The sequence below is a fragment of the Morone saxatilis genome, unplaced genomic scaffold (genome assembly GCF_004916995.1).
Source record: "Morone saxatilis isolate NCDOM2014 unplaced genomic scaffold, NCSU_SB_2.0 Contig18, whole genome shotgun sequence".
Lineage (NCBI taxonomy): Eukaryota > Metazoa > Chordata > Actinopteri > Moronidae > Morone > Morone saxatilis.
In genome coordinates this window covers 1,893,357-1,910,325 of record NW_023339740.1, presented here as the reverse complement: position 1 = coordinate 1,910,325, position 16,969 = coordinate 1,893,357, and the positions used below count along the sequence as shown (strand labels likewise).

The 16,969-nt window shown below is 36.3% G+C and overlaps 3 protein-coding genes across 3 annotated transcripts in view; 2 read left to right on the top strand and 1 right to left on the bottom strand.

The window, feature by feature from the left end:
- The window catches only part of plekha6 (pleckstrin homology domain containing, family A member 6), a gene marked incomplete at its 5' end in the record, with an annotated part of 45,751 nt that extends 39,682 nt beyond the window's left edge, over window positions 1–6,069 (top strand). The window contains 2 exon segments of the mRNA XM_035661676.1: window positions 1,820–1,927; window positions 2,597–6,069. Coding sequence (XP_035517569.1) covers window positions 1,820–1,917 — 98 coding nt within the window.
- A 2,609-nt stretch (window positions 6,070–8,678) lies between these two features.
- On the top strand, window positions 8,679–12,246 carry golt1a (golgi transport 1A). Its single transcript, XM_035662200.1, has 5 exons — window positions 8,679–8,767; window positions 9,794–9,885; window positions 11,402–11,580; window positions 11,764–11,827; window positions 11,958–12,246. Exons 1-5 carry the CDS (start codon window positions 8,743–8,745, stop codon window positions 11,985–11,987), a joined length of 390 nt encoding a protein of 129 aa, XP_035518093.1. The 5' UTR covers window positions 8,679–8,742; the 3' UTR covers window positions 11,988–12,246.
- Window positions 12,247–13,871: 1,625 nt separating this feature from the next.
- The window catches only part of kiss1 (KiSS-1 metastasis suppressor), a 5,053-nt gene continuing 1,955 nt past the window's right edge, over window positions 13,872–16,969 (bottom strand). The window contains exons 2-3 of the mRNA XM_035662203.1: window positions 16,008–16,134; window positions 13,872–14,199 (exon numbers count right to left, since the gene is read on the bottom strand). Coding sequence (XP_035518096.1) covers window positions 13,976–14,199; window positions 16,008–16,098 — 315 coding nt within the window. The 5' untranslated portion in view covers window positions 16,099–16,134 and the 3' untranslated portion in view covers window positions 13,872–13,975. The remainder of the gene's footprint in view (window positions 14,200–16,007; window positions 16,135–16,969) is intronic.

Below are 16,969 nucleotides of genomic sequence, written 5' to 3'. Positions count from 1 at the left end.
GGGACAGCGAGCAGCGACAACAGTAACAACAGTAACTGTAGCAATAATAATACTTAATAATAACAATAATATCACCTACCTAAACCTACCACCTGAAAGTCTCCATTCTAAGTCCTCAGCACTAGTGAGACAGACTGAAATAGCATGTCAAATAGAGAAAGAAATGGCATGACATTTTGTATAGATATTCATGGTCTCCAGATGACGAATCCTTATGAATTTAGTGATGTTAACTTTTCATCTCGTACCGTCATCAAGTCTTCAATTTGTCCAATATTTTTCCTTATATCCAAGTACTTGCGAAACTCTTTACAATTTCTACTATTTATAGCCTTGGCTATATGTTAAGTTGTGGCGGCTGTGCTCAGAGGTAGAGCGGGTTGTCCACGAATCAGAAGGTTGGCGGATCGATCCCTGACTCCTCTCGCTGAACCCCAAATTGCTGTGCATCTGTGTATGACTGTGTGTGAATGGTTAGTTTCCATTCTGGTGAGCAGTTGCCACCTTGCATGGCAGCCACTGTCATGAGTGTATGAATGTGTGTGAAATGGGGTGAGTGTGGCATGTAGTGGTTGAAAGACTAGAAAGGCGCTATATAAGTACAGTCCATTTACCATTTGAAACACTGCTGAAACACTGAACATATATCTGAACCATATATTATAAATGTGATAAACAAGAACTGATAAATATCAGTATTTTAACATCATCAACATTAGCATTTGGCTCTAAGCATAACTGTTCCTCACAGTCTCAAAGAGCTGCTAGCTATAGTCCAGTTGTAGCAACTTGGGGACCAATGTTCCCTTCAAAGTAGGTCCACAAGTGCTTTATTTTTGCTACTGACAGGCACAGATTGTTATCCTGAGTGTCTGACAACATTATAGAAATAATCTCTACAATGGTAGACCTTTTGTTTAACCAGAAACAGCCAGTTATACCACTATTGAACGCCACCAGACTCCATTGACAAATATTTTACCTTGCAGATCATAGAAAAAACACATCTTCATTGAAACTGGTCAGAACAAAATAAAATGTTGTCTTTGTTAGTCTTTTCATTAAAAATAAATCATTAAGTCAACGAGGTACATGAGAAAACAAACAGCTAATTCAGTTGCTGCCCTCAAAGCCATTGTAAAGTCACTGTATTAATAATAAATAACACAGAAGGAAGGAGTGTGGCGTCATTATCTGCTCAGGATGCCATTACTCCACTATACATCGATCAGCCATAACATATGTTAAGCAGCCCCATGTGCAACAAACTGCGATGCACTGTGTTCGGACACCTTTCTGTCAGAACCAGCATTAACTTTTTCAGCAGTTTGAGCTACAGCCTTTGCTCCCCACGTGCATCAATGAGTCTTTTCCTTCCTTGAACCACTTTTGATAGGTACTGACCACTTTAGACCAGGAACACCCAACAAGAGCTGCAGTTTTGGAGATGCTCTGAATGTTATGGCTGATCGGTATACTGTATATTGACAAAGCAAATTGTTTTTTGCTGCTATATTGATGTTCTTACTCTTGTACATATTACCTTTAAGCTCCTTTATTTGACTTGTGACTTTTTCAGTGTGTCAAGTCAACTTATATTTTAGTAGCGCTGAAGACCTGCAGAGCTGTATTTACAGGTTACACAGTGATCCAGTGAAATCTGAATTAACAGTTTTTTTACCCTCAAAGTCACGGTATGCTCAGTCACACGTCCCTCCTCTTCACCTGCTACCTATACATACTTCTCCCTTTGATTGGTTTACTACTTGTTTTTCTTCCCATTTTGATACCCCTCCCACCACCCTCCATCTCATTCCAGCCCAGTGTGCCCCCAGTCCCCACACCTCCCCGACCAGCCTGGCACCTCCCCCTTCCTCTGCTGACTTTCCCAACTCTGCCCACATCATGAAGGTCTGAGTCACACAAGGTGAGTCTCCGTTCAACACACCACGTCTCCGTCTTCCCCTATCCTGTTTTGACACTCTGCTTGCTTCTTTCTTTGGGACTGCTTTACATTTACTCAGGTTTATAATGTGGTACATTATATTGGACCAATATAGGTTTTGAATAAAAATAAAATAAAAATAAAAATGTTCATGTTTATAAGTTTAAGATGCTGATGACAGATGTTTGGTCCAGACAAATTTATTTGCTTTTATCTTTGGTTTGCAAAAAGAAATGGAGGAACAGAAATGAACTACCTGGACATGATGTGGAAAAAGTGTGTCTTGTTTTGGAGACGTTTTACTAAGCTTGAAGGTCCATTCTCAGAATTCAAAAGGTCAAACTTTCTGAAAACATTTCACATGGCAAGATATGTAGTTGAAAGCTTTGGACAACAAGCAAGTTGGGGCTTTTGTTGATTTTGTTTGTCACTATCAAGTAGATACCACCCACTGTAGCTTAGAATTCCTGTATAAAAAGTCACATTGTGCTGTAGCAGTGATTACATATAAATATTTCTTAAATTGCTTACGAAGTTAGATTTCCAGTTATTTCCCCTGACAGTGAACAGTACTCAGTTCCCAGGTAATCTGAAATGACCTTTGTATCACTCTTACCCTTTGTCTTTCTTTGCTTCTTCTTTTGTTTGTAGCTCAAGCCCTGGCTGCTGTCAAATTTGATGGAGCATCTTTCTGAGGTATCTCTGGACAAACTGAACAATGAAAATGGCCCCAGACAAATTACGTTTATTTAATTTAGCAGTTAACAACAATATGACAAAAGCGAAGGAGGTCCTAAGAAGAAAGGACAAATTTAAAACATGAATAGAAGCTATAAAGACTTGTAAGGTTAACCTCCCAAACTCCAGTTCATCCAACTTATTACAGCCACCCACACAAGGGAAGGTCTTCTACCAGCTTCAAATTGTGTAATATATCTATATAATTTAGCTCAGGACGTATCTACTAAGAGATAGAGATTACTGATTAACTATGTTGATGGTGAGATTGAGGTTCGATGTGAATTCACACAGTAATACTGCATATAAGAGGCCAATGCTGAAGATGAACAAGAAAAAAACAGCAGCAGAGATGAATCCAGAGAAGGAGTTAGGGTTTTGCCACATGAACGTCACTGAGGTTAACGAGTCGACAAGACTCTCGCTAAAACCTACAGAAAGCCTTTGAACATGCTTCTGGACAATAAAAAGCCAAATGAAGATGTTCTTAGATCTCTATATCAACCCTGAAAAAACACCAATGGCTTGTGGCCCAGTGAGGACTTAGTGACAGCCTGACTGTATTTGTCCACACTGAGACAACTGTCAAGACTGAAGCCGTCATACTTAAAAAAATATACTGTAAAAAGCAGAGGACTCTTCTGAACTCACTGTGATGCCTGTTTTCCATCATCATTGTAAAGTAATGTCACCTGGATTATGTTTTGCTTCAGTACATCACCTATTTCTGACACCAAACACGCAAGAGCACAGAGCTTTTTGCGACGCAGAGCTGAAGATGAAGAGATGAAATCATGACCCATCTTAAAAACTTGCATAAGACCACATCTTGTCCTACCTCAAAAACACAATATTAATTTACTAACCTGTGTTGCTAGGAGGATACCAAGAGGACCCCCTCTCATATTTTCTGTGATGGTTTTACTCACTTACTTGTAGGAGCGTAAAGTCCCTGATATAATCAAAAAAGAATGCACATACTAGACTGTGTAAGAAGGAAATAAAAAACACAGCAGGCCAGGACACAATCTTTTGCCACAGATGTAAAGAAGCATCTGTCTGAGGCAATAATGAAGCCTAAAAGAAGAGACAGAAATAGCTTGAATAGACCAGAAGCTTTTTTTGTAGTGGAATACTATTTTTCAATTCAGTATTCCTTCAACATATGGTCATGGCAAACTGCAGTTAGGATATCAGCAAAGAATTTTTGTAACTTTCCTAATCTTTATGGTGGTCATCTGGTGGTTAGACAAGGGAAAAGTTAGCACAGAGTACTTGTAGGAAATTTGACGAATACCTGGGACTCTTGTTGAAGTCAAACACTTATGGGATATTGGAACTGTTTTATGAGGAGTACGGTCTAGAACTACTCCATTTAAAAAAAAAGTGTCCTGAGATAACTTCTGTAATGATTTGCCACTATACAAATAAATTGAATTGAACCGAATTGGATATAGCCATCCTACACCTCGGCCTCCACACCATCGCTGTGCACTGCTCTATATGAACCTTACATTTCTGAACTGTTTTGGCACAGAATGTTGGCACTCAGTGTAAATCTCTTATCCAGAACAGATGCATATGAATGTAATTCATATGAGACAGAGTTGCATCAAACAGCGACACAGTCACCTCACCACCAACCACTGTGTGCATTCCTGCATTTTCCTGAAATTCTTACAGTGATTGTCTACATAAATGTACAGTAGGTATGTTGGATATGCGTTTAGAAATGTTACACTGTATGTGGAAAGTAAAATAGAAGTGACCTTAGAAGTGTAACACTGCTAGAAAAACACTTGTCTGTGTAAAGAGGAGTTAGCTAAAGATGCAGTTATTTGAGAGGAATTATATACGGGAAATTACTGTCATGTAACATATCCCAACAACATTTCAGCTAATCATGCAGTGCCATAAGTCTGAAACATGTCTGTCTGTTTTATATGCTGTGATGAATGGACATAAGTGACATGACTTAAAAACAAGTTTAAATCTGGAGGAAATGCAATGACTGATGGCACCAATGGGGATTGCTAAGGTTAGACATGATCAAAATGTGCTGTGTTAAGTGGAATTCCGAAGTGAAAAATATAAATTATAAAATAAAATATTAAATAATTCAATAATATGTTTTGAAATAAATGTAATATATGAATAAAGTAAATAATACATTAGTTAATTACAGTACATTTCATTTTAAAACGTTGTACTTTAAGGCAATGATTAAATAGAGTAAGTATGCAGGTAGATGTGGAGTTTTGACTACATCTGCTGGTATTTTGGTGCCCTGACTATACTTTAGTATTGTCTATACTATCTATAATGATACACTAAACAATTCTAGCTTCAAATGTTAGACATACTTAGAACATCATCATGGTCCGTATTATTAAAAAAAAGCCACTAGAATCTTATCTCTCTAGTTTAGGCCATGCCTCTTCATTACACCTTCCTCCAGATTTGAATGCTGTGACCACACACACCTCCCCTTTGTTATGTATGTGTTATTTATGCTTACACACTTCGATGTTCAAGTGACCTGTCTTTGTAGAAGGCTACTGTAACTACATGCTCAGATTCAGAGAATATTTTACAGAAAATTGAATTTTATGTGGAAAGCACTTAATGGATCTCACTACGCAAAAACAAAACAAGGATTTAAGAGAATACTTCTATTTTTTCTTGTTTTAAGTTATATTAAGAAAGGGAATAAGTTCAAAAGAGGGAGTACATATTTTTTTAGATGCATTGATATTTGATGACAGGTTAAATTTTTACACTCAATTGCGTTTAGCATTTTTCACAAGAAAGACTTTGTTTTTATTTTATTGCTCTTGAGGATTGTTTGAAGGAGCAGAACATAGATATTTTTAGATAAATTGGAATCTGTTGACATGACAGCCAAAAGGTGGTGTCCAATATTTGATACTAGATGTAGCATTTGTGGATGATAAAAATAAAGAATATATACATCATTTACATTGGTCAATGTATTTAATATTTTGGACTTCAGTTACAATATATCCTATAGTACATGTAACCATTGCTACTTTGAGGAAAAATAGACAAATTGCTTGAACTATGCAAATGTTAAAAAAGAGACAAATAATATGCTTGCTTTCAGAAAACCTTGCAATAAAGTTAATGTATAAAAATATGTGTTTCTAGATGCTTCTGAATTCATCACAGTATTTTGTATGATAAAACATGTCTGGCTGCCTGGAATGATGATACTGCTGTTATTTTAATCCACTCGTTGATGATGAAGTTCACTGCCAAAAGGACTCCTAAGATTAACTGTCCAGTCCAGTCATTACCAATAGGCTCGCTGATGATATTCTACAGCTTTTGTTATATCAAACTGTATGTCTGAATAAAAAAGTACAAAAACAAAGACAGACTGGATTCTTTCACATCAAATCTTAGACAATGAAACTCCCTAATTGAATGGGAAGCTTGGTATCTCTTAATAATAATGAGCTCACCTAAAATTTGTGAGAAGAAAAAAAGTCTCAGTCAGTCTGTGTGTTAAAGCCGTAGTGTAAGTCAGTCAGTCCCATAATAACAAAAAGTAAGCTCCCCTGAAAGCCATGGTATAGTTTGCACACTGATGATCACCATCATTTACAAAAAAAGATGAAGCATATCTCCCAAATTAACATACAAATAATTTATAAAACATCATCATGAATTGCATTGAGACATATATAGAGAGAGCTTCTCTAAACACAATTGTGTATGTGCAGAGTTTGACCCTAGAAGGATGTTTCCACATACACTGACTGGATGAAGTAAGAGACGTCTTGTGTCCAGCAGGAATATTTTTGAAACTTTGAAATGAACAAAATTTGCATATTCATTCTGGAAGGTGAAAGTAGATGCCTTTTTAAGCATTTTTACATGGAAATCCTCCCTTTTTGTTGTTAACATTTCAAACACATTTATTTTCCAAACAGACTATTTGTATATACATCTTAATGCATGTATGGAGGGGATCTTTAAGTTGAGAAAATGTTGGCCTGTAACCTATGGTTATCTGCTCCTGTTTCCTCACCCATTATACTTATTTTTAGTGATGTCAGTGTAACATGAGGACAAGACACATGCCTTCTCAAAGTTTGAGATATTAAGCACAGCGTTAGTTCAGGCAGGCCACGAAGTCAAGCTCAGCTGTAAATTCCAGCTACATCTGCTGATCACAGCTAGTCGTAGGAATCAGCTGATGGCTCGGCTGATTCCTCTTAAGCTTCCTATTGGAAAAACTATACACAGTCAGCTGACAGCTCAGCTGATTCCCTCAAGCATCCAATTGGCAAATATCATTCAGGGCGCCTTATTAAAGCTGCTTTAGCCTGCCTATCTTTGCTGCTTTCTCTGCAAGCCGTTTTGCAACCCATAATTGTATCTAATTAATACATGTCTCTCCTTGTCTTAAACTTCTCCATGTATGCACATGGAAGGGCAGGGAGGTGTGCTCTGAACTAAACAATTGCATCACTGCTTCACACACAGATGGCACAGCCATCGGGAGCAATTTGGGATTCAGTGGTTAAGGACAAACAACCCTCCGATCACTAGATCCACTCTACCATCTGAGCCACAGCCGCCCAAATAGTAGACATTGTAAGTAAGAACAAAGCTGGCTACCTAATTCAATCAGGAGACTGATCAGAGACTGAGAAGTTCAGATTAATTTATCTGGCACATGCTCATAATGAAAATACATTCAAGAATGTGGGGAGTCATTGATGCTTAGACGTCATCTTCATGTTGTGATTTATGGAACATATCCTCAAATCCTCAAAAATCCTGTATACCAGATCAAAATGGCAATGTATGTAACAATTCAGCTACTGGCAATATAAATTAATGAAAATAAAAACTAACAACCGCTAATGCTATAAAAATAAGTGTGTCTGGTGAATTGATGAGATTGAGAAACCGTCTAGCCAGCCTCCATATCTGGCATATTCATGTTTGAATGCATGGAGAAATAATATCAGTTGTGTTAAAAACCAGTTGAAAGTGTGTCAACACTGAAGCCATTATGAAGTTGTGCATGGTGGTCTGACAAAGCAAAGTAAAATAAAATAAAATCCAAATTGGTAGGCATGATGACCAAAACACCAAAATAAGATCCAGGTTGTATAAAGGTTGTATGAGTGTTATGAGTTTACATTTCTTAATTAAAGACAGTTGTTACATTCCTTTCCTGGAATTGGTGTGCGACCAGGGAAAGTGAAGGTGCAGCTCCCTCCTTCATTACCTCCACTGAAGTACCCTGGGAGTGAATTTTCCCTAAATAAATAAAGGTTAAAAAAAGATGAAGCATATCTTTATGGTATACTTGGGTATTATTGTGCAATAAAGTGAACATGAACAGTCAAAAAAAATAATTGAAAAAATGACAAAAACAGGGGCCAGAAACAAACAGAGGAATACAACATGAGTTTGAGCTGGTGGCAATGTAGAGAAAGAAAAATGTGTATGCACGTGTGTTATGTGTACATATAATATACATACATGCACACAAATACATAACCATATTATCCATATACCTACATCCTATCTACATATATACTTTTCTTTCCTTCCTTTTGGAGAGAAAGAAAGACAAAAAAGAAAGAAAAATATATAAAAAGACAAAACAAATACATACTAGCCACTCAGAATTGCCGTCACATCGGGCTGCCAGCCAGACATATCCATTCACTCAATTCAGATAAACAAGGGCCTGTCATGGAGCTGCCGGCAATTCTAGGCAGCTCCATCTGTATGTAAACCTAGGAGTCAGAACTTTTAAAGTGCCCATACAGAAGATAAAGGATAAATGCATTAAATATCTTTGAATGGCTGATGACATTACTTGGGTAGTTATCCCTTTACCTGAGAATCCCCGGTACAGTGGCTCACTGAGAACCTGCTCTGGTTAATGTTCACCTGACAACGTCAACGCACAAAGGTCACGGTTGTGAAAAGGAAAGGACTCATTTGTTCATGACCGTCACAGAGAAACAAAGCCAGACAGTACGAGAGGAGGGAACACATAAGGGATTACCATGGTGGCAATCACACAGTTACAAAGTAAGTCTTACTATAGTTGCTCTCTTCTTAAAATATGAATATAAAGTCAATGCCCCTCTAATGAGTCAACAGATTTGTAGTAAATAGGGTGACTGAGGAGGTTTGTATAAAGAAGCTAAAGTGACTTATACCCTGACTGCAGTAACTTAAGTGTTGTAAAATAAGGTCTACAAATATGTCTACCCAGAATGGCCTCTCTTAAGTAATGAATCGGCCGATAGCAGGCCTCTAAGGATGATAGGCTGCCTCAAATCAGAATTTCATGCACAGCTTGTGCTGATGGTTCAGCCTACCCATCATTCATTGTGTCCAATATGCTTAATAATATTTAAATGTCAAACCAGCTTTTTCATAACATATGTATTTGTGTAAAAAAAAAAAAAAGAAAATGTGTGGGTAGGAGCGCTTTCTGGACTGAATTTGTTTGAGGTGTTCTTTGGATAAAGGTATGCTGATGCTAGAAATGCTGATAGTTTTGGTCTTTTCATTAAATAAGATTCATATGGAATTATGTAAGACTTATCCTTTAAATGACAGTTATTAATCTACTTTCTACTGCGTGTCGGACTGACATGATTGACTAACTGCCTGTAAGGCAAAAAAAACAATTGTTTATTTTTAAGAATTTTTTTGCTTTATATGTTTATCTAAAAATGGAAGTAAAGTAGTAAAAAGTTTGATAACGAGCTGGCAATGATATATGAAAAGAAAACCCATCATGAGTTTTGATTTTGAACTAAGTCATTCAATGTGAAGGGTGTACATTTCAGTTTTGATTTGTGCATTGTTGTTTGCAGTTTGATGAAACACTACAACCAACCAATACCTGATGACTATCTTAAAGTGAGAAGAGAAACCAAAAAATCAATAAAAAAAAAGTCAAGTTATAATATGGCTAACATTTTGCCAATCCCCCGTATGAAAATACAAATCACTGTAAATCTCAAACAACTTATTTTACATTTTTGTATTGACCAAAGTCTTGCTTTAATGTTCCTAACCCCTATGTGTATGTTTGTTTTCCAGAGATTGGTATTGGTCTGATTGGATTTGGTTCATTTTTCCTACTCTTTGGTGTGCTGTTGTACTTTGACTCTGTTTTGCTGGCCTTCGGGAATGTGAGTAATCTTTCATGCTACACACATCTGCTCATTGTCAACCATCATTGGCTCATATTAACATCGAAAGACAACTCCACCCATTCATATAAAAAGAAATACCTTTGGGAAAAGTTTAGTGGTAATTAATGACAAATACAGTTATGTAATAAATTGTTCATAAAGAATTGATTAGTGCAGCTTTAATCTTCAGAGTAACTAGTATCTACAGCAGTCAAATAGGGCTGCACAATCAATCGAAATATTATTGAAATCGATTGATCGATCAGAAGCTGTAATTTTTTTATGAAGGTAAAATGTGTGACAAACAGCATTATAATGAGAGAATTTTAGTGCTACAGAGATACCCTGGCCTACAAATCTTGCTCTTCAGATTTAAGAATACATGTTTTGTTTGGAACAGAGCCCCAAACATTTATTTATTAGTTTTTTTCAGTGAATTCATATTTTTCGGTGAAATTTGTGATGCAAAAAGGATACTTCCCACTAATTGTGAATCATATCTCAATATCTGTCAAAACAATCAAATTATCTTTTTTTTTTTTACTTTATTGTGCATGTGCACCACTACTGTCAAATAAATGTATATTGGAAAAAGTACAATACTTTATTTCTCTTTGAAATGTAATGTAAATGTAGTAATAGTAACTAGTTAAGTTTTACTGTCTGACTGTTTTAGTTCCTTCCTTCCTTCCGTTAAATGTTAGACTAAACACGTTTTATGTTGTGTACTTCATATTTATTATTATTCATATATTACTGTGCAGGCTGTGTGCAATGTGTTTGTTCATGAAGGGAAAAACTTTTAATTTGCATTTGGGTTGCGCTTTTCAAGCATTTTAAGGCCAATGTAGTTTCTCCTTCACACTTGGGGAGGTTAAAGCGAGGGAGTTCAGTATCTTGCTCAAGGACGAGTCAATTATCTCATTGGTGGATGACACACTCTACTTCCTGAGCCATAGAGCCCTGAGAGAGAGAAAAAAAGAAATGACAGAGAGAAATAGAATGACAGTGAGAGAGAAAAAGCACATGGATGATTAAGAGATAGGCTGCATGCTATGGACTAAGAGGTGAAACTGAAACTTAACTTTTATCTCATATTGGAAAACCATTAGGAGAGGGTCTCTTTACAGAAAGTATGGGACAAATGATTAGGGCAACCAATATCTCTTTCAATGTAAACATGGGCATGTGAGTACAATATTCAAGGTTCATAATACAATACAGTATACAGTTGCCTCTGCCAGTTTTCTAAGCCATATAGTTAGTACATAGTCAGAAGACAAAGCAACAATAAATTCTTTAAAGGTGAATTCAGAGACAGAATACTTTTTATCCATTCAAACACATGTAAACAACATCTTTGTCAGAGACAGGAACGTCTACACACATTCCTACTGTGCTTTTGATTGAGTAAGAAGATTTAGCTTTGGAGAAACCAGACAAAAAATGTAAAAAAAAATTATAATGTGAGAATGTGTTTTATTATTCCTTGATTTGATTACCCCCCTTGTAGATCTTGTTTCTGAGTGGTTTGACATTCATTATTGGCCTCAGGAGGACAGCTCACTTCTTTTTCCAAAGGCATAAGTTTCGAGGTTCTTTCTTCTTCCTGGGAGGTGTGTCTCTGGTGCTGTGCCGATGGCCAATCATTGGAATTCTGGTGGAGAGTTACGGCTTTGTGCTCTTATTCAGGTAACTCCTGTAAGGGTGTTTCTGAGACAGAAAGATAAGGCTTCAAAAATAAATAACTAGATGAATAAATGATAATAAACAATGAATGACTAGATAAATAAATAAATAATATAGTTTTACTTTTTTTAATTGAATAGTTCAAAAATAGGTATTTCAATTACACTGTTTTGTTTCCCTCTGTAGGTCCTTCTTCCCCATGGCCTTAGGATTTGTGCTGTCAGCTGTGAATAGCCCTTTCCTCAGTGCAGTATGTTTTGTTCTTAGCTCAGTAGATTTTTAAAAAATCTTTCATTTGATATGTCATATGATATATGTTTCTTATTTCACTTTGGATTTGACTGATTTTTGCTTTTAATGAAATCCTTTGTTTTTCTTAGTTTTTCCCCAGCAGCTCTTCCATGGTCTAAGCAGAAGAACATCTTGTTGCAGTGATGGAAAGCTGGATGCCCTTTAAGTAACAGTGTTAATTAAATAGTGGGTAGACAGAAGGGAGAACTGATTAGTATCTCAACTGTTGTCATTTATTTTGCTAATGTACTGTACTATGTGCGATTTGGGTTACAATTAATGACCCAGTAGTAGTACTGCTTAAAAGATACTCCTACCTGGTAGCTCACCTGGCAGAGCTGCCACCCCATGTACCAAATCTGAGTCCTTACTGCAGCAGCCATGGGTTTGAGTCTGACCTGTGGCCCTTAGCAGCATATCATCGCCTCTCTCTCTCCCCATTTTCTGTCACTCTTCAGCTGTCCTATAAAAACATGCAAAAAAGCATCTTTACAGAATTTTAAAAAATCTTGCAGTTGTACAGGATCTGTATTACATCTAATTTTACAATCATTTACTGATTTATTTAAACCTCTGATGATTAATGATTAATGATGATTTAATGATAACCAGTAAAACCTATGCAGCAATGTGTACTATTGCTCCTATATAATTCTAAATAAAAGTTTAATAAATGTACTTCATTTTGTTAGTGAACAAGACCTATTTTGAGTATCAGCTTAAATGTTTGACATAAATGAATGATAAAGAACAAAAAATAAAACTGAAAAATCTAGTCACTGTAACTTAAAATGGTCATTACATGATACATAAAAAGAAATGTTTTGGCTCAACAACAAAAAACAAAATGTGTATAATAATGTATAGCACCTTTCTAGTCTTCCGACCACTCAAAGCGCTTTTACACTATGCTAACAGTTGATCCATATGACAATTATTCAATTTTTTCTGGCTGAGTGTACCTAAAGCAATGGTTAATCAAGACACGGCTCGTCATTATTGACTATACCATTAGTTCGCAACCTTTTTCCCTTTTTACACAACTTTTTGATTCTCAGAGTAAACTGATGACCCTTTTCCTATGAAATATTTTTATTTTAACATTTTTTATGGAAGCAGCAGGCCTACAGCTAGCACTGATGCACTTTTACCTGCTGATCCATGATGATCTCAATGATCCAGAGAATAGAAATCAATAGTGTTAGGAAATAAATAGTGTTATTAGGAGACATACTCACACAAACCAGTTATTTAAATATCTTATATTTCTTTCAGGTGGTAGGACATTAACAAGCAACAAGTACGTGGTAAAATAATTTTATAAGGAGTACAGTCTAGACTTGCTTTATTTGAAAAGTGTTCTGAGATGACTTTTGTTAAGAACTGGCGCTATACAAGTAAAACTGAATTGAACTGAATTGAATTAATTAAAGCAAGGCCGAGGTGTTGTCAATTTCTGTTCATTGGGTGCTTATGGGGTGGAGCTGCCAATATCAGTGAAAAGATACACAAAGGAGGCACAAGGTCAATGTCTTCCATGCCCCTGCCAGTGTCAGGATTAAAGTCCCCAAGTTCAAAGCAAAGTCCATCACCCTAACCCGAGTTCTCCACCCCACCCAATAAGTATGCTACAGTTACGTTGGACAATGGCCTACATCTGGCACACATCGAAGGAGGGGCAAAAGTTGGAGAGTTGCGTTTGCAATGTTACAAGTGTAGACATGGGAAGTTGTTTTTTGTTTAAACAACACAAAATCTTTGCTTTGTTGCCTATCACCAGAGGTTTGTTTGTGTTTGATAGGGCCATGGTTAAGTAGGAAAAACCCAGCAGGAAAACTTCTTCTTTTCTAATTCCATTTTATTCTATTGCATTTACTTCAACTTTTACTGAACCCCATTTCACACTCTTTCTGAACTTTGTAAAATCCTGGCTGCGCATGAATCTACAAATTAGTTCCCCCTTTCTTCTGAATAGATTCACACAAAAGAAACAGATCCTTTAATAATCTTTAACCAACATTTTTATTGAGCTTTCCCCACTCTGAATGTACAAAGAAATTAAAATATCAGCTCTAACACAGAATAACAACAGACATCAGGTGTTGTGTCACTTTCCGTAACGTAGACCAAAGGAGTTGAGGTTGTATGAGGACACATCTTGACGTTTCTTGATAGTCTGAGGGAGGACCAGCTTTGACATCCACCATTCTGACCTGGGAAACTTTCCATCAGCTGAATGGACCTTATCAGCAGGTAAATTCCTGGAATTCTTTGCTGATGCCGGTATTGATGCACGGCTTAAATCTCTCAGGGCTTTGAGTATTACCTGATCTGAAAAAAAAAAAAAACCAAGACAAAATATCTGACTTCCACATTTTTGACTTAGTCAATTTATTCATAAATTAGATATGACCAGGACTGTAGATAAAGATAAATAATTAAAATGTTAATGTTCTACTTAATTTGTCAGCTTTTTTTCCAGTAATTCTCATCTGTTTTTTCCAAGTCAAAAAGACAAAATAAAAACAGAGACTAATATAGAACAGAAATTCTATGTTACAATCTGTAGGTGTGGATTTTGAAAGACATTGATATATACCAGGCATAAAGAGTCTCATGAAAACACTGCATCAAGTTGCATTATGGGAAGTGTAGGATCTAGACAAACCCTATCAGGACTTAAACAGATGTACAATACTGAATTGCTAATTCTTATCCTAATCAAACAAATAAAAACTACCTGACCATGTTCTAGATGTTAATGCGTTTTGCAACTTGATCCCATTAATATGATAACTTACACAACAATTGATGCAATTTTTCATCTAAAACCTTGTGTAGAGCAACACCTTCAACAAAAATATTTAATGCAGAACTCCTACTTTCTGTTGACTCCCTCTGGACAAAAACAGTAGTGTTTCTACCGCCTCGTTTAATTAATTTCATGGAGAATTCTACCAATTTTGACCGGATAGCAGGCATTAAGAATAACTATTTAGAAATATCATCCTCTTGCTGTTGGTCCTATAGAGTATTAAATTCAGACTGTTTCATAACCAGTTAAAAACTCTATGTTCGTTTACATTAATTTAAAAAAAAGAAAGTTTTGTTATACCATCTATAAATCCTCAAACAAAAATAAATGAGACTAAATATGTACAGAGGCTAATTTTTTGAAAGTGGAATGTTGTTGTAAAATATGAGAAATGATGCACTCACTTCACTGTTTCTGATTAGATGCAGTGGGTTTCTTATAAAACTAGAGGTAATGATTAAAAGTTAATGATGAGGGCAATGTGTTAACCTTATCATGATGATGTACCGGTATACACAGTTGCTAGACAAGGGATCAGCAACCTGACTGTCTAGAGAAGCAAAATGCATTTGAGCCTTATAAGGTGAATTGGGAAAGCAAACAAATCTGTCAACACATTCTTTTTCTCTTTTCTCCTCCTAGAGTTTTCTTTTATTGGATTTGGAGTCCATAGCTAGCATTGCTATGGAGACTCAAGATTAGTAGCCACTGCTATTGAGATTTCTCAGAAATATAGAGGAAAATAATCATAATAAATTAAATAAAATGTCAGCATAGAAAATAAAAACATGAGGTGTAAAAACAGACAGGAAAAGGCACCAGGTCAGGACGTAAAGTAATGCTGATGAAATGTTAAAACATTTGTATATAATTGGATCATTTAATTATCACTTTTGGCCTACAACAATTGTAAATAAAAATGTTAAAAATTTAAAAAAAGTTTTAAGATTTTAGTTTAGTTTTTTGTCAAAGCCACACAGAGCCACTAGAGAAAGGCTAAAAAAAGACAGGTTGTATGAACTAGAAAAATATCTCATGAAGATGATGATGTTGCCCTTTCCCATTTCTGTAACTTTCACATGTGGCATTCACACCCAGTTCACATCATGATTGGTCAGCTGTATGCAGATAAGAAAAGAGCCAGGGAGTCTCTCTTTTGTTATTATTTTCCTGTATTTCTTTCTCTTTTCATGTGTACACAGAAGGAAGGACTGACTGAAAATGTGCACTCATTCAAATTATATTGTCTTTTAATACATTTAGTGTACACCGATGACTGTCTGCAGCTGTCTGTTATTTTACAAGCCTCCAGAACTGGCTATACCTTTACTGTGGTAGCTGGATTTCAAACTGCTGGTGGTGTAGATCTCTGTTGACAAAGCAGCTATCATCAGAGCGACAATGAGTCGTGGCATCGTGACAGTCAGTACGTCAGACCTGCTGAAATTCCTCTGCAAGTACACAGAAATTATTAAAATGTAGGTCGTAGTAAAGGTTTTATCATTAAGGGTTCTGTAAGCATATGATGCAGACAGATTCAGAAGAGCAGAAGGTGAAGTACAGTGTGGATTACTGTGTGAATGAGTGATGATGATTAGTGATTGATTGATTGATTGATGATGTGGTCTCATAGTCACTAAATCAACAGTTGATGAGAAGAGTCTTAGTCAACCCACTTTTTATTAGCTGGATAGTCGCAGAAAAAAATAACATCATCAAACTCCATTTGGGAGCTGCGCCTTGTCAGGGGACTGTTGCAACAAGGGCCCTTTCTCTTGTAACACAGCACTGCTACATGTGCTAATTGTACTTTTGAATGAGTTAGTTTCTGTTCTTTGCCATCACTGTATGAATGTATGTCAATAGATGAATGTGGCATGTAGTGTAAAGTGCTTTGAGTGGTTGGTCGATTAGAGAGACACTATATAAGTACAGTCCATTTACCATTTACCATATAGAATGTATATGTTACATTGAATAAAAATTGATTATTTTTAGGGACTGAGCCAGCGACCACTGGAGGTCACTATTGTATTTGGTAGAGTTTTCATCAAAACAGGAAGTGGAGCATTTCTCCACATTGGTATGTCCGATTGACACCAAGCTTGGGTCCATAGTTCCCCATGTCTTCCTTAGGCATCATGCACAATTTCAGGCCATTGCCACAAGGTGGCGCTCTTTAAAATAAAGAAGTTTATATCTCCGCATCGGCACGTGTGATTAAAATGAAACTTGGTATGATGCTTGCCCATGGCTCCCTGAGCTAAAAAATGTGTCAACAATCCA